This window comes from Nelumbo lutea, chromosome 3 (assembly GCF_056320005.1).
Source record: "Nelumbo lutea isolate HS-2025 chromosome 3, American lotus-T2T, whole genome shotgun sequence".
Taxonomy (NCBI): domain Eukaryota; kingdom Viridiplantae; phylum Streptophyta; class Magnoliopsida; order Proteales; family Nelumbonaceae; genus Nelumbo; species Nelumbo lutea.
The window spans coordinates 26710515-26729159 of NC_142686.1; the positions used below are offsets into that span (position 1 = coordinate 26710515).

At 41.1% G+C, this 18645-nt stretch overlaps 1 protein-coding gene across 4 annotated transcripts in view; it reads left to right on the top strand.

Annotated features, from left to right (window-relative positions):
* Positions 1-18645, top strand: part of LOC148863798 (WW domain-containing protein) — a 99087-nt gene that overhangs the window by 63499 nt on the left and 16943 nt on the right. For all 4 annotated transcript variants that reach the window (XM_088979910.1, XM_088979912.1, XM_088979913.1 and 1 more), the window contains one exon: positions 22-181. In XM_088979910.1, coding sequence (XP_088836036.1) covers positions 22-181 — 160 coding nt within the window. The remainder of the gene's footprint in view (positions 1-21; positions 182-18645) is intronic.

Consider the following 18645-nt stretch of genomic DNA (forward strand, 5'->3'; position numbering starts at 1 on the left):
ATCTTCTTCTTTACCATGTAGGTGGAAGCAAAGGATCCTGCAAGTGGTTCTATATATTATTACAATGAGAATACTGGGCAAAGCCAATGGGAGAGCCCTATTGAGAGTGCTAATGGTGCCCAATCTCCATCAGTTTTATTTCTTCCACCATATTGGCAAGAGGCAATTGATGAAACAACAGGTATGTTGTAGATTAACCATATTGTTTCAGCCTTTTCTCATTGCAAGTGATATGATAGAAAAGACAGCAATAAAGAAGAGATGTACTACAGAATGATTACTTTTATCTCATAATTGTAAATACTGCAAAATTTGAGGGACATTACCATGAGCATACTTTCATATAAGATGTTCATTTAGCTTGTGCCAAGTACCTTCTTTCTTGGGACATCTTGCATATCATTGGACACTTCTCATTTCTCAAACAGATTATGTGTTTGATTAATGACTTGTTCCCTTTTTTTTACATATGGAGAAACCATACTTATGAAGGCATATAGGTAGGTGGCAAGTCTGGACAGGTTAGGTCAGGTTGAGCCATTGAGGTCAATCCTAACCCTAGTCCAACCTGATGACCTCGGGTTGGGTTCAGGTTGGCCCAATTTCTCCATTTATTTTTGCTTTTAGAAAAAGTTATCACTTCTTAGACATAGGATTAGTTGCTTTTAGAAAAGGTTATCCCTTCCCTGCTTTCTTAATACAAATCAGTTGCTCTCTTTCAAAAAAGTTTTAGCTTCTGTGTGTGTGCAAGGACAAAATAAGGGTGCTTTAGGAGTACCATACTTATATTACCTAAAAATTCTTGGCTTTTAAACTTGAAAAAGTACCATACTTATATTCCCTAAAACTTCTAAGCCTTGTCCCAACCATATGATGTTGGCTACATGAATCCTGTTCTGCCATTCTATTCTGTTCAACCATATTCATTGTTAAACTGTGAGTGCTTAAATTGTTTGTCACCATCAATTCATGTCATTTTTATTCTGCCACTAGGTCTTTGTAGAGATGATGGGCTGAATGGGCCTTAGTTTCTTTCTTTTATTTAGTTATGTTTATGTTTTATGCAATGTTTTAAAACGCGGAGGCGTGACGTGAGGCGTAGTTCAGAACGCAAGAGGCATAAGCCTCCCGAACACAAGGAGGAGTAAACCTCCTTAAGAGGAGGGGGGTTAGGATGAGGATGAAGAGGAAGGGGGGATCTCATTTTTTCTTTATTTTTTGTAATCGAATAAGACTACAATCAGTCCTAGTTTTAGTGTTCAATTAACAGGAAAAATTGAGAAAGAGGAAGAGGATAAGAGAAGAGAGAAGAAGAGGAGAAGAAGAATTCGAAGGGGGGATTTAGAAAAGGAGAGGATTATTGATCTGCCGCCCCTCTTTTACCATTTATATTAATTCTCAAATAAAGGTAAAAGGGCTTAAATACCCTTACTACTTGGCAAAAATCAAAGATTAATAATTATAAACCGACTGAAATAACTACCAACTAATTGCTGACTAGTACAGTACAGTGGGGACCACATCAGTTTTCTCTACACTCCCCCTCAAGTTGGGACTTGGAATAGATGTTTGTCATTCATAACTTGCATAGATCCGCTTCTAACTTCTTTGAAACCACCTTGGTGAGGAGATTGGCAAGTTGCATGTTGGAGGTGATATATGGAAGACATACTTCTTGAGATGCAACCCTTTCTCTAATAAAATGTCGATCCACTTCAATATGCTTAGTTTTGTCATGTTGTACCAGATTATAGGCTATATTTATAGCAACCTGATTATCATAGTACAACATTAAGGGTTTCTCATAAGCAATACCCAACTCTTCAAACAGTGATTTCAACCATAGTATTTTAGCCACACCATTTGCCATGGACCAATATTCAGTTTCAGTACTAGTACGAGAAACAACATTTTGTTTCTTACTCCTCTAGGAAACAAGATTACCTCCTACAAAAGTACAATATCTAGAGGTAGACCTATCATCAACACACCCAGCCCAATCAACATTTGTATAAACTTCTATCTTCATGTGATTATTTTCCTTAAATAGTACACCTCTGCCTGAACACCTCTTCAAATATGCCAATATCCTCTCAACAAATAGATGAGTGGTTCTAGGAGAGTGCATATGACTAACAACACTGACTGCATAACTGATGTCTGGTTGTGTGAGACAGATAGAGAAGTTTTCCAACTAATCGTTGGAACATAGCTTTATCTTCAAGAGGCTCTCCACCTTCAGCACTGATCCTATGATTCTGTTTAATAGGTGTGTCAGGAGGATTAATAGCCAACTTTCCTGTTTCCTCTAACAAATCAAGGACATACTTCCTTTGAGAAACAAAGATCCCATGATTGGACCGACCTACCTCAATACCCAAGAAATATTTGAAGGGAAGGGAGATCCATCATATGGATGGCCGAACCATGCAGGGTGGCTGGGCGAAATTTCCAAAATTATTAAATTGCTTGATTTAGAAGAACTACATTTTTCAAGGTTCATTCTTGAAACAAACCAGACCAAATCTGCAACCAAGATTAAGGGAGGGATATACCTGATATGGAATCCATGCAAGTAGCTCCCAACGTAGGTGTTCACGCCCAAAGAAGTCACCAAATCCCACCTCCACTGAAGATGACACAACTTAGGATGAGGCAGGATCAACAAAGCAATTCTTTTGCGAGAACTGCAATCCTTCAGCAAGGATCACGCAAGGGAGTGTGAGCACAATTTCAGATCTGATTTTTCTAGCAAAAATCAAAATCAAGATCGAATCTTGATCAGTCCAAGACTATGGAGATCGAACAGGGTAAGGCGGCAAGAACAAAGGAAAGAATTGGATTCTACAAAAGTGTTTTACAGAAGGAATTTGCCCTCTATTTATAATCTTTCTGGATCAACTTCTTAATCTTATTAGGAAAGGGTTCTTTGATCCAAATCTTTATTTGGATCTAAACTCTCAAGTGGATAAGACTTATCTTATCCTCTTGTTTATCCATATCCATATCTAAGCCCAAATTCGCCCATATTTAATTAATCAAATTAACCCAGTTTGAAATGGACTTTAGGCCCATTAAGCTATCGGGCTCACTTCCCTTTTAATTTGTTGGGTAGCTTGGCTCTCTTTGTATGGCGTGGGACCCTAACATTGATCTCCACAAAATCCATATGGGTTTAGCCTAGCCTCTGTTACAAGGCCTGGCCGAATTCACTGCTAAACACAGTGAACCCCTAAGCCCATTAGTATGGGCTCTTAGCAGGCCCAACATTTACACTAAATGGTCCTTGGGTCCAGCCACCTTATGAAGGCCCAAGGACTATAGACTTAAGTGAGATTAACCAATCAAGTAAAAGCCCCAAGTGGTCTTACACTTAACCTTTGAGCCCATAATGTTCAAACACTACCCGACAAGAGAGGACCTCTCCTTCGGCTGCAAGGTACAGTGTCGCACTCTTTACTCAGGATGGATCTCGGGAATTAAAACCTTTTGTAAACCTTTTTCATAAAACATAGTATATATATATATATATATATATATATATTGCAAAACAAATCTCAAACACGTTTGAAATCCACTGGCGGTAGTTTAGATTTCCATCAGAGAGAGTGTTGTCCCCGATCATTCACTTTGTCCGACAAAGGGCTGATTTTGTCACTATGATCACCAACTCAAATGAATGATCAAACTGCCCTAACATACCCAGGTTTTGACCCTTGCTAAGGATCTCAATGAAATGCATATCAAAGACAACCCAATCCAACAACTAGTGTAGTACCATAATCGAGTCTAGGGGTTCGGTGTAACTTTCAAGTTTTGCCCATCTGTTCCAAGGTCCAGGGCATAGCTGGAAAATGGTCCGGTTTAGAGTTTCAAACAAACCCACACTACATGTGCTTTGGGTCTCACCTTGGCAACTGAGACAAGCCACTCCAACCGACTTGGCAGCACATTAGTGTCAGCCTTGGCAGGATAAACCTCCCTAGGTCTATCCAACGGCTGTGAAGATTCTAAACTAACACAAGTCTCATAACTGTCTAGTTTAAGGGTATTACACAGAAACACACCAGATATAACATGAATCAATTATGTACTATTATTCATTTACAATAAATGTCAAAAGCACATCAATCTGATTGGAGCTAAGGGCATACACTATCTAACAACTCCCACTTGCACTTAGGTCCAATTGGGTACAAGTCAGAGTCCCATACTGTCCACGTGTTTCTCAAACACTTTCTGTGTCAGTGGCTTAGTCAATGGGTCTGCCACATTCTCAGCTGATGCTATCTTCTGAATCTAGACGTCCCCTCTACCAACAATCTCCTACAATACATGGTACTTCCTCTCGATGTGTTGACTTCGAGGTGGCTCGGGGTTCCATAGCTTGAGCAATGGCTCCAGTGTTGTCACATAACAGTGGAATGGGTGATGTGCTGAATGGAACTACTCCTAATTCTTGAATGAACTTCCTCATCCAAACGACTTCTTTGGCAGTTTCACTTGCGGCAATGTACTCGGCCTCAGTTGTGGAATTTGCAGTGGACCCCTATTTGCTGCTTTTCCAGCTAACTGGAAGTTGGCATCGGTATATCCTAGGATCTGTAGTGAACTACCATCGAATATCAGACAAAACTCTTTTGTCCTTCGAAGGTATTTAAGTACGTTTTCCACAACTGTCAAATACTCTTGTCCTAGGTTTGATTGGTATCTACTTATAACACTCACTACCTGAGAAATGTCTGGCCGAGTGCACAACATGGCATACATGATGCTCCCTACGGCTGAGGCATAGGGAACCTCTCTCATGCCCTCAATCTCCTTGGGAGTCTTGGGAGACATACCCTTGGAGATAGTGACTCCATGCTTGAAAGGAACATTTCCTTTCTTAGAGTTCTCCATGCTATATCTCTTGACAATTTTGTCAATGTAAATAGACTGGGATAATCCTGCTATCGTTTTCGATCTATCGCTATAGAGTCAATGTCTCAAGATGTAGGAGGCTTCTCCAAGATCTTTCGTGGAGAATTGCTGCGAAAGCCACACTTTCACCGTAGTTAACATTCCTACATCATTCCCAATGAGTAGGATGTCATCTACATACAGAACCAAGAACATAACCTTATCTCCCACTGTCTTCCTGTAAACATAGGGCTCATCCGGATTCTGCTCAAAGTCAAACTATTTGACGGTAGAGTCAAATTAGATGTTCCAGCTCCTGAAGCTTGCTTAAGTCCATATATGGATCGGTTAAGTTTACACACCATGTGTCCCTAACTTGTAGCAATGAATCCTTGTGGTCGTTGCATGTAGATATTTTCAGTAAGATCTTCGTTCAAGAACACGGTTTTGACATCCATTTGCCAAGTCCTGTAATCATGGTGTGCTGCTACAGCTAGCAGGATCCTAATGGACTTGAGCATGGCTACTGGCGAAAATGTTTCCTCATAGTCGATTACCTCTTTCTGAGTGTACCCTTTCGCCACAAGACGAGCTTTATAGGTCTCAATCTTACCATCAAGGCCCTTCTTCCTCTTGTAGATCCATTTGCAACCAATTTCTTTCACCCCAGGGGGTGGGTCTACAAGATTCTAGACCTTGTTGGTCTCTATCGAGTTCATCTCAGCTTTCATGGCATCTACTCACTTCAAGGAATCTATGTCCAACATATCTTTCGTATAAGTCACGGGATCTTCCTCACTGTTTATGGCTTTCATCAAGTAACTTTCTTGATCATAGTCGTAACGAACTGGAGGCCTAGATACCCGGGTAGACCTTCTAGGTTGATTATTTTCTAGAGCCTGTGGGACATCTCCCACTACCCCTGGGATCTCATCAAGAAATATTTCCTGGCAATGATTGTCTAGGATGTAGTCTTCTTCCAAAAAATAGGCATTTCGATTGCAAAACACCTTTTGCTCCTTTGGGTCATAGAATAAATATCCTACAGAGCTTTTAGGGTAATCTACAAATAGGCAACAACTGGTCTTGGATTCCAGTTTGTCAGCACTTGTTCTTTTAACATGTGTCGAACAACTCCAAGTCTTCAAGTGTCTTACACTTGGTTTCTTACTGGTCCATAGCTCATATGGAGTCTTAGGAATGGATTTGATTGGAACCCGGTTCAGCACGTATATCACAGTTTCTAATGCGTAACCCCAAAAGGATATAGGTAATTCTAAGTGGATGAGAAGTGATCGGACCATATCCAATAGAGTCTGATTTTTCCTCTCCGATACACTGTTTAATTGTGGTGTAGCAGGAGGAGCTAGTTGTGATATAATCTCATTTTCCTTTAAGTAGTCTCTGAATTCGTTGGAGAGATATTTGCCTCCTCGATCTGATCGAAGGGCCTTAATTTGTCTCCCCAATTGTTTCTCGACCTCTTGTCTGAACTCCTTGAACTTTTCAAAGGATTTAGACTTATGTCTCATTAGGTACACGCAACTATATCGTGAGAAATCATCAGTAAATGTTATAAAATAATGTGTTGATTACGTATCCTAACATTCATGGGACCACATATATCAGTATGTATCAAGTCAAGTGTGCCTATAGATCTTTTAGGCTTACCTGTAAATGGTTGTTTCATCATCTTACCCTGATGGCAAGGTTCATAAGTTGGAAGATTTTCTATAGTTAGAAAAACCAAAGGACCATCTTTACCAACCTAGTGGTACGATCTATGTTAATGTGGCCAAATCGGTAATGCCACAGGCACATGGGATTAACTGTATCACATGTTCTTTTCTTGGGGATTATTTCCAATGTAGTTTCGATTAAGTTAGTTTCCAGAGAAGAATGGAGAACATAGAGACCATTCTCAAGTTCTCCGTAAGTGAGGAATTTGTTATTCTATTTAATAGTAATTACATTATTGAATAAAATAGAATAACCATCCATACACAATTTTAAAACAGAAATCAAATTTCTTCTCAAATTAGGTACATAAAGACAATCTTTAAGAGTAATGATTCATTCTCTGAAATACAAATCTACAGGTCTTATAGTTGTAGTTGCAACTGTTGTAGAAGTCCCCAAGTAAAGAGTCACTTCTCCGTCACTCAACCTTTTGCTTGTCTTGAACCCCTGCAATGTGTTACATGTATGAGTAGAAGCCTCGGAGTCAATACACTAGAATGCAGAAGTAACCAACAAATTGTTTTCTATGACAAAGGATTTGAAGTTACCTTGCCTCTTGGTCTCCAGATACTGAGGACAATTCCTCTTCTAGTGGTCGGTTTGCTTGTAGAAATGACAAGCATATGATGTTTTGTCCTACTTTTTAGGTTTGCTAACTTTTTTTTTTGAGGCTTCTTCTTTGCCTTTCTCTTTTTCTTGCCCGATTTGCCACTTTCAACAAGCATGGAAATCGACTTGTCCTTCTTAATTAGTTCTTCAGCCCTCTGCGACATATTGTTGAGTTCCTTAAGGCTAACCTTTAGCTTATTCATGTTGTAATTCATGATAAACTGATTGAATGAGGGAGGCAAGGAGTTTAAGACAACATCAATTTTAGTGTCATCATCAAGCCCTAAACCGAGAGCTTCCTGTTCATTGATATAGCCCATCATCTTTAGACAATGGTCATGAACCTATTGGTTCTTAGTCATTTGAGTGGTCATAAACAGCTTTAGGACCTTTTGTCGAGTAGAATGGTTCTGCTCTTCATACATGGTCATTAGACTATCTATGATATCCTTGGACACTTCGATCTTATCGAATTGTCTCTATATCGGATTGTCTAAGGAGGCTATAATGTAACACTGGGCAAGAGAGTTCTCCTCCTATACTTGATACTCCCTCCTACGGGCCTCAAAAGCCCTGTCACTCGGACGTTCTAGTGTAGGGTTTTTGGCTACCTTGTCCAATTTCTCGGATGTTAGCACTAGTATAAGGTTACGGAACTAGTCAATGTAATTTGGACACTTAAGTTTGTTGTCGCCCAACAGTTTGGCGAATTGTCCGTTAGCCATTTCTAATAAAAGGCAATGCAAATTATTAGTCTAGTGACGGAGACTGGTTATGTCTTTGGAAATGTGGGAAATCACATACGGTGCATGAGATAATAAAACTCTGATAGTGGTCATCTTTGCTACTAGTGGAAAAGTCTCCAAGTAATCTATACCATAAGCCTGAGTAAACTCCTTTGCAACTAACTGGGCCTTATACCTTTCAATAGAACCATCAGCATTATGTTTCACAGTAAACACCCATCTACATTCAACTGGTTTCTTCCCTTTAGGTTGATCAACTAGGTCCTAGGTATTGTTTCTCAGAAGGGCATCGATTTCTACCTTCATTGCATCATTCCACTCAGGAACTGACAGGGCTTCTTGCATTGTTCTAGGAATGGGAATATCATCAATGGATGCAAGGACAGACTTGTAAGAGGGAGACAAATGTTCATAAGACAAGAACTGTGAGATACAGTGGGCTGTGGATGAGGTGCAAGGTGTTTGCCTTTACGGACTGCAATAGGGAGGTCAAGGTCATCCAATAAAGGTGAGGGCTCAACAAAAGATGGTGAAGGCTCAACAATAGAAGGCTTATCTGTAATAGGAGATGAAGGAACTGTGGTACCTGGATCTGGATCCGCAGAAGGAATTGGAGCTGGCTTGGACTACTGATGACTGAAATCAACCTACCTCCACCGTCTGTGATAAACTCTCAAATCCCGACATCTCTGACAACCTTCCCATTACATCCCTCTTCACTTAATGGAACAGTTTAAGGAACTTTTGATGTGTTAACCTCAACCTCACTACTCTCCCCCTGAGAAGAAACCCTAGGATAATAAAGTGCATCCTCAAAGAAAGTGACATCCATAGAGACAAATCTCTTCCCCGAAGTAGGTTCATAGTAGCAATATCCCTTGAGTTTGTGCATAACCAAGGAAAATACATTTTGAGGCTTTAGGATCAAATTTGGAACAGTGACGGCCAAGAGTCTGAACAAAGCAAGTACAACCAAAGGTTTTAAGAGGACGGAGAGCAACTCTTTATCAAGATATAAAAGGGTGAATGGAGGTTTCATGTCAAAAACCCGTGAAGGGATTTGGTTGATGAGATATACAGTTGTGAAAATAACATCTCCCAAAAAACGCATAGGCACATTGGAGTTAAATATAATACTTCTAGCCACCTCCAATATGTGCTTATTCTTTCTCTCAACCACCCCGTTCTACTGAGGGGTATGAGGGCATGTACTCTAATGGATAATCCCATGGTCAAGGAAATACGAGGCTAGTGATGTTTTAAAGTACTCTTTTGCATTATCAGATTTGAAAATTTTGATTTTTACCCCAAATTGGGTTAAAATCACTTGATGAAAGATCTAGGTCAAGGTAGGAACCTCATTTCGAGAACGCATCAAGTAAACCCAAGAAAAGTAGGTGTAGTCATTAACAAACATCAAGAAATATCTGTACCTCCCCCTAGCAGTGACGTGATAAGGTCCTTAAACATTGGTATGCACAATGTCAAAAGGAATACTACTTTTCTTATTATTCAATGAATATGTTGTTCTACAATGTTTTGCAAGCTCACAACTTTCACATTTTAAACTAGACATCTGAATAGACTCTGATAAACTAGGAAACAAGCTTTTCAAAGACCTAAAAGATAAATGACCCAATCGGTTATGCCAAAGCATAACTTGACTAACAGACTGAGAAACAAAAAAACCCCCTAACTTCACAATCTTCCCAGTGTGAGCTTCTTCCAAGCGGATAGATCCCATTCGTCTTACGGCCAGTCCCAATCACCTTCTTTGTCTCCAAATCCTGAAAAACACATCGATCAGGAAAAAAAAGTCACTGAACAATTCTGGTTTTTAGTAATGCTACTAACTAAAAGCAAATTAGTACTAAGTTTAGGAACATGCAAAACAAAAGAGAAGGAAATGGCACTAGACAACTTGATGTCTCCTTTGCCAGAGATGGGAACAAGTGAACCATCAGCAATAGACACCTTGTCTTTGCCAGACGATAAGTGTGTTAGACAGTTTATGTCCTTAGCTCCAATCAGATTGATGTATAGATACATATATTGTAAATGAATAAAGGTACATAATTGTTTCATGTTATGATTGGTGTTGTTCTGTGTAATTACTGAAGGGAGATGAGGGATCCATCATATGGATGGTCGAACCCTACAGGAAGGTTGGACGAAATTTCAAAAATTTCTCTCTCATCTGGGAATCGCAATCCTATTTTAGAAAATTGCATTTTCAAGGATCAATTTTGAACCAAACCGGACCAGATCTGAAACCAAAAGGGACGAGAGGGATATGCCTGATACGGAGTAGCAGTAACTCCCAATGAAGGTGTTCACGCCCAAGGAGAAAACCAAAAACTGCTTCCACTGAAGATGACATAGTGTGAGGTGAAGCAGGATCAATAGGACGACTCTTCAGCAAGAACTGAATTCTTCAGCAAGAATGGGGTAGAGGGCTGGTGAGCACGACTTCAGATTGTTTCTTCTGCCAAGAAGCAATACCAACAATTCTTGATCACTTCCATAGGTGGAGATCGAACTGGGTAGGGGCGGCAAGAACAGGGAAGAGCTCTGCACTTTTCTGTGTCTAGTTTGGTGTCTTGTGCATGTCCGCCCTGCTCTCTTATTTATAGCCTTAAAGAGACAACCTCCTAATCTGATTAGGAGTTTCCTGATCCAAATCTTTATTTGGATTTGGACTCTTTAAGTGATAAGGTTAATCCCTTATCTTATTTGCAGTTTAAGATTAGCTTAATCCTAATCAAATTAGGAGTTTCCTGATCCAAATCTTTATTTGGATTTGAACTCTTTAAATGGATAAGACTTATCCCCTTATCCTTATCTACTGATCCAAACCCAGATTTGCCCTTATTTAATTAATCTAATTAACCCAGTTCGAATTGGGCTTTAGGCTCATTAAGTTTATGTGCTCACTTACCCTCTTAACTTACTACCCACTTGGCTCTCCTTGTATGTCGTGGGACCCAAATATTGATCTACACATCAACTAGATGGATTCAACCCAACCTTTGTTACAAGGCCTGGCCGAATTCACTGTAGGAGACAGTGAACCCCTGAGTCCATCACCATGGGCTCTTAATGGGCCCAACATTTACACTAAATGGTCCTTGGGTCCAACCACCTTATGAAAACCCTAAGGACTATGGGCAGATGTAAGATTAGCCCATCAGGTATTACCCTCAATGGTCTTACATTTAACCTCTCAGCCCATAATGATCAAACACTGCCCGACAAGAGAGGACCTCTCCCTCGACTGCAAGGAACAGTGTTGCACTATATATATATATATATATATATTTTGCAAAATAAATTTCAACGGTTGAATTCAACTACCGGTAGTTTAGGTTTCCATCAGAGAGAGTGCATCCCTGATCATTCACTTTGTCCGACAAAGGGGTTGATCCTGTCACTACGATCACCCACTCACATGAATTCTCGGACTGTCCAAACATACCCAGGTTTTGACCCTCTCTAAGGATCTCACTGATTGGAATATCCAAGACAACCCAATCCGACACCTAGTGCAGTACCATAATCGAGTCTAGGAGTCAGGTGTAACATTTCAGTTTTGCCCTTCTATCTCCAAGGTCCAGTGAAATACTGGAATTTCGGTTCGGTTCGGTTCAGGGTTTCAAGAAAACCCACACTACATGTACCTTAGGTCTCACCCTAGCAGCTGAGACAAGCCACCCCAACCAACTTGGTGGTACATCAGTGTCAGCCTTGGCAAGATAAATCTCCCCAGATCTATCCAACGGTTGTGAAGATTCTAAACTAACACGAGTCTCATTAAGTGTTTAGTTTAAGGATATTACACAGAAACACACCACAATGACATGAATCAATTATGTACTATTCATTTACAATAAATGTCAAAAGATACATCAATCTGATTGGAGCTAAGGGCATAACTGTTCAACAATTACCCCTTAAGTTGGACACTTATGAGACTCGTGTTAGTTTAGAATGTTCTCAGACGTTGGATAGACTTGGTGAGTTTATCCTGCCAAGGCTGACACTAATGTGTTGCCAAAGAAGTTGGGGCAGCTTGTCTCAGCTACTAGGGTTGGACCTGAAGCACATGTAGTGTGTTTGTTTGAAGCACTGAACCCGGACCATTTTTCCAGTTATGCCCTGGACCTTAGAGACTGATGGGCAAACCTAGAAAGTTACACCTAGACCCTAGACTTGATTATGGTACTGCATTGGGTGTCGGATCGAGCTGTCTTTGATATGCTAATTAGTGGTAGCATCAGCGGAGAATGTGGCAAACCCATTGACTAAGCCACTGACACAAAAGTGTTTGAGAAACACGTGGACAGTATGGGACTCCGACTTGTACCCGATTGGATCTAAGTGCAAATGAGAGTTGTTAGACAGTGTATGCCCTTAGCTCCAATCAAATTGATGTACTTTTGACATTTATTGTGATAATGTCACACTATTTCTTGTTAGAAATTGTCTCAAAATGTCATACTCAGAATTCAGACCCCCTAGGAACTCAAACACCCTATTAGTTTCAACCTGCTTGTAAGTTTGTGCATCCTTCTGACTTTCCCACTCAATTGTTTCTAAATGATCAATTTCATGCCACAAGAATTTCGAGGTTGAAAAATAAACCGAGACTGGTTTCTCTCCTTGTTTAAGGTTATTTACTTCACATTTCAGCTCATAAGCCCTAGCAACATTAAAGGGTTGGGTGGTCTCTTTCATGATATCCCAAATTTCCTTAGTTGTTTTTGCCCATGAATAGTTTCGGCTGATATATGGCTACATGGAGTTACACAGCCATGTCATAACCAAATAGTTCTCTTGAACCCATTTGGCATATATTTGGTCCTCCTTGTCTGGTTCCTTTACATCCCCCATCAAATAATTTAGCTTTCCTCTACCCCCAATAGCCATCATGGCTGATTGGGCCCACTCCAAGTAGTTTGATCCATCAAACTTGACAGTGGTAATCTGAAAACTGTTCTCAAGTATGCTACCAGCACCACCAGCCCCCCAAAAACCTTCCCCTTGGCTCTTAAACTGCATTCTTTGTCAAGATAAAGGTTAAAAAATACCTCTTTTATCACTGAGATTGGGTAATTACACCCAGAATTTGCTAATAGCCAAACCTACCTTACCCTTCTAGGTCGGCAATCCACCCAGAAAATTAGAACAGTTTTGATGATCTTCCAGAAAACTAAACACCTTAGTCTGCAATGCTGTAACTGAATTAACTGCTGCCCCAGAATTGGCGAAAGTCAAGAATTTAGGGTCTTAAACCTAGAACCAGTCGTAGGTCAAGAAAAACTCAAAGAACTAGTCCAAGAAGAGAGATCTCTCAATCGTACCTCTTAAAATATCCAGAAAAAAAATGTTCTTTTAATAGATCAATCACAAAGAACAGTCCAAGAAGAGAGGTCTCTCAGCCACACCTCTTAAAATAACCAGAAAAAAAGTTCTTTTAATAGATCAATCTCAAAAACTCAACTTACTTTAGTGAAACTCTGGCCGCCACCTTCAAAACCAAGTCTGAACCCTAATCTTGAAAGTTCTTCCCTTCGTTTGACTCTTCCAGATTGCTGGACATCCTCCAATGCTAGCCGCACACTGCCTACAATCTCCAAGACTCAGCCAGTGGGCTTGTTTTTCTGAGAGCTTCCAATCCTAGGAAGTTCTTATGTAGTCGGCCATATTAGACTACCATAAGAACTCCTAGGTTGGCTTTGATACCATGTAGTCGAATAATACTACAATCAGTCCTAGTTTTAGTGTTCAATTAACAGGAAAATTTGAGAAAGAGGAAGAGGATAAGAGAAGAGAGAAGAAGAATTTGAAGGGGAGATTTAGAAAAGGAGAGGATTATTGATCTGCCGCCCCTCTCTTACTATTTATATTAATTCTCAAATAAAGGTAAAAGGGCTGAAATACCCTTACTGTTTACATGGCAAAAATAAAAGACTAATAATTATAAACTAACTGAAATAACTACCAACAACTAACTGCTGACTATAGTCATACGAGTACAGTACATTGGGGACCACATCAGTGTTCTCTATATTTTTAATAAAAATCTTTTATATTAAGAATAAAGATGCATAACAAAAAGGGGGTGGGGGGTCTGGGGGGCGAAGCCCCCCAACCGAAGGGGCAGGGGGCAAAGTGGCAAACCACTTTTTTTCCCCTTATCTTTTCTTCCCTTCCCTTTCCTTTTCTTTTCTTTCTGTTAGCGTAGAGGTATTTCTGTCTTTATACCTAGATTAATGTTGCTGATCTGTAATGTTGTGTTGGAACCAGCGCTCCTAACTTAAATAAGGGCACATATGCCTTTTCAATCATTTTTAATAATATAAGTTCTGTCTGGCCGACTGGGAGATGTTTAGGTTGAGACTTCCAGTTCGAACCAGAATTTCCCCTTCTCTCTTTCTCTCTTTCTTCCACCTTTCTACCTCTTTCTACCTAACTGATCTCAAACAGATAGAATTCTAGGGCAGGCCGAATCATAACATGGTATCAGAGCTGATTGAATCTGCCTAGATTTCTATTCTCTGCGCACCCTATCTAGGGTTTCTCCCTTTTTTTTTCTACATTCGCCTGGAGATAAGGGAAAGGGCTGAAAAGGAGTGATCGCCCTCTTCCCTTGGAGGTTTCTATGCCTCTAGTCAGGTTGTGTGTGGTCGGTTCCTGTGGTTTCTAAGATCGCCCTCCCCTAATCGATGAAGAATAGAGGGCCGATCTGTGTGGTGCAGTGGTTGTCGTGTGTGGACTGATTTCCTGCTCATGTGGTTGTTACTTCAGTGATAAGGTAAGAGATCTCAGTGCATGATATCTGTTATGGATCAAATAGGAAGTGTGTTTCAGACCATATGCTAGGGTTTCAGACAGTAATGTGCTAGGGTTTATGCTGGTTTTTGTGTATTTCGAAGGAAGAGTTATGATCATATTGTGGTGAGATTTCAGGTAGTCGTAGGAATAGGGTTTGTGGTGTAAAGAGCACACTTTTCAGCAACAACAAGTGCTGAAACCAGTGTGATAGGTGTGATCTAGTTGTGTGCAGTGTGCAGAATTCAGTGGTAATAGAATTCAGCAAGTGTGCAGAATCGATGATAACATAATGGGAGATAACAGTGATTGTAAACCTAGTGTGATGGTGTCTACAGACTACCTGAATGTTCAGATGACCTCCATTAAACTAAATGGAGAGAATTATGTGCCTTGGGCTAAATCCGTCGAAGTCTTTCTAAAGGCAAAGAAGAAGGTAAAACACATAAGAGAGGAGAAACCCTCCACTGACTCTCACGAGTATGAAGACTGGGAGCAAGAGGATGCTCAGATCATCACATGGTTGTGGAATAGTATGGAACCTAGGATTAGTGTAAACTTCATGTTTCTTGACATTGCCAAAGATGTGTGGGACCATGCGAAGAAATTGTATTCGGGTCAGGACAATACAACCAGAGTGTATCAGCCGTATCAAGAGTACTTTAACCTGCAACAGGGCAATCGGAGTCTTGAAGAGTACTATGCCAACATGAGAAACATACGTAATGAGTTGAATGTCTATCACCCTCTCACTTCTGATGTCAAGATTCAGCAGCAACAGAGAGAACAACTTGATGTGACTAGATTTTTGGTGGGACTGAAGTCTGAATATGAACCAGTACGGGCTCAGATATTAGGAGGATCGGCTCTTCCCTCCTTAGAAGAGGTATTTGCTCGACTCCGGAGGATCTATATCGGATCTATTGAGAACTCTAATATCTCAGATAGATCTTCCTTTACTGTATCGAGAGGTCGTGGTACTAGAGGTGGAGCTAGGGGAGCTCAGTCTGGTCGTGGTGGTGGTAGTGGTTCTGTGTATGGCCGAAGTGGCAATGGTGGGCCTACTTATAATCGTGGTGGTGGTCGTACTGGGGGTAGAGATTCAGGGGGAGCCCGTGGTAGAGGACGTGGCTCAGGCCCGAGGAAGTGCACTTATTGTGGTATGGATGGACATACCATTAACTATCGTTATGATCTACATGGTCCACCCTCAACTTGGGGGCCAATCATGCCGCAACCGGTGACTCAAGCTCTAGCTTTAGACAGGAGAATCACTCATCTGATCAGATACCTCCTACACCCACAGATGGTCCCGTGAAGGAGATGGTGAGTGTTCCCCGTGATGAATATGAGAGGTTTATCCAATCACAGCAGAACACGACGACTTTCGCTCACTCAGGTATGGCTTGTCTGGCATCCACACCCAATCCCTGGATCATTGACTCTGGAGCCTCCGATCACATGACTGGAACTCCAGGTGTGTTTTTTTCCTTATCTCATTGCTCAACATCACAATCTGTCACCCTTGCTAATGGTTCCACATCCTCAATTTGTGGTGTTGGTAATGTTGACCTAGATCCTGTATCCCTCTCCTTAGTTTTGTATGTTCCTAAATTGCCTTTTAATCTTATGTCTGTCAGTAAGCTGACCAAATCACTTAACTGCTCCATTACCTTTTATCCTTCTATGTGTGTTTTTCAGGATCTCAAGACGGGGATGAAGATTGGTGGAGGGCATGAAGCTGGTGGACTGTATTATCTTGACAGTGGTGGTGGTAGAACTTCAACAGCTCTCCAGTGGCACTGCTGATTTGGTCATCCGTCGCTAAAAGTCTTGAAGTCTTTGGTTTCGTCCTTGAGTCAGTTGTCTGTTTTGGATTGTAAGTCATGTCAGTTTGGGAAACACCACCGTGTTCCCTGTAGTTCTAGGGTTGATAGCAGTGTGTTGAGTCCTTTTTCTTTAATTCATTCAGATGTTTGGGGTCCTTATAAAGTGATGTCATATAATGGATACAGATACTTTGTCATTTTTGTAGATGATTTTTCAAGGATGATGTGGTTCTATCTAATGAAAGAAAGAAGTAAATTATTTACCATTTTTCAGAAATTTTATGCTGAGATTTGTAACCAATTTGGTACCCACATCAAAGTTTTCCATTCTGATAATGGCCGCGAATATTTATCCTCATCATTTCAAGAATACTTGGACCAACACGGCATTATACATCAGACCTCATGTACCTACACCCCACAACAAAACGGGGTGGCTAAGAGAAAGAATCGCCATCTCCTGGAAATAGCAAGATCCCTCATGCATCACATGCATGTTCCCAAACCCTTTTGGAGTGATGTAGTGCTTACCTTGTGTTTTCTGATTAATCGGATGCCCACGTTCATCCTTGAAGGTCATTCTCCGTTTCAGGTCTTGTTTCCCGCTTTGTCTCCGTTTCCTCTTACGCCAAGGGTATTTAGGTGTGTCTACTTCGTTCATAATTTGGGTCTCGGGAATGACAAGTTCGATGCCCGTTCTCTTAAGTGCATCTTCCTTGGCTATTCTTGGACCCAGAAAGGGTATAGGTGTTACCATCCTAGTTCTCGACGGTCCTTTGTGTGTGCTGATGTCACCTTCTTTGAGTCTACGGTCCGGTGATGCTTCTTCCTCCTCATCACCTCCTCCTCTTCCACTTCCCGTTGTCGACCCTCCTCCCTTGGTTCCAGTCGTGACCAAACCCTTGCCTTCGGTGCCACCACCTATTGAACGCCCACCTATCCATCATGTGTATACACATCGCTCACGCGGACCAGCTACTATTCCTCTGGCTACATCTTCGTCGACGGATCCGACACCAGACCCGCACTTAGCATCTGAGCTTGACCTCCCCATTGCTTTGCGGAAAGGTAGACGCACTTGCACCCTTCATCCTATTTCTAATTATGTTTCACTTACTCACCTTTCCGCTTCCCATCGCCAGTTTGTCACCTTGTTATCATCAGTTGTTGTCCCTAAGGATGCCCAGGAAGCCCTTGCCTCTCCAGGGTGGTGCCGAGCCATGGAAGAAGAACTCTTTGCCCTTCATCATAATCATACTTGGGACCTCACTTCTCTTCCTCCTAGGAAGCAAGTTGTTGGTTGTAAATGGGTTTATACGGTTAAGTATCTGCCTGATGGTAGTGTTGAACGCCTGAAAGCGCGATTGGTTGCAAAAGGGTACTCCCAAACCTATGGTATTGACTACTTAAAGACCTTCTCACCGGTTGCTAAGATAGGGTCAGTTTGTGTTGTGATCTCTCTTGTAGCCATGTATGAGTGGCCACTATATCAACTTGATATCAAGAATGCCTTTTTGCATGGTGACTTACTCGAGGAAGTCTACATGGAGCAACCTCTAGGGTTTGTTGCTCAGGGGGAGGATGGTAAGGTGTGCAGACTAAGGAAAGCTATATATGGGCTTAAACAGTCTCCTCGAGCATGGTTTGGTAGGTTTAGTGAGGTGGTAAAGAAGTTTGGTATGAAACAGTGCAAAGTTGACCATTTTGTATTAAGTCACGATTCTCCGGGAGGAAAAATACTGTTGGTGGTGTATGCAGATGATATTGTTATTACTGGAAATGATAACATGGGTATTGATAGGCTGAAGACTTATCTGCAGGATCATTTTCAGACAAAGGATCTTGGTAAGTTGAAATATTTCTTGGAGATAGAGGTAGCAAGATCCAAGTATGGTATTAACCTGTGCCAGAGAAAATATGTGCTTGATTTGCTGGAAGAAACAGGCTTGTTGGGTGCCAAACTAGCTGAAACACCCATGGACACAAAT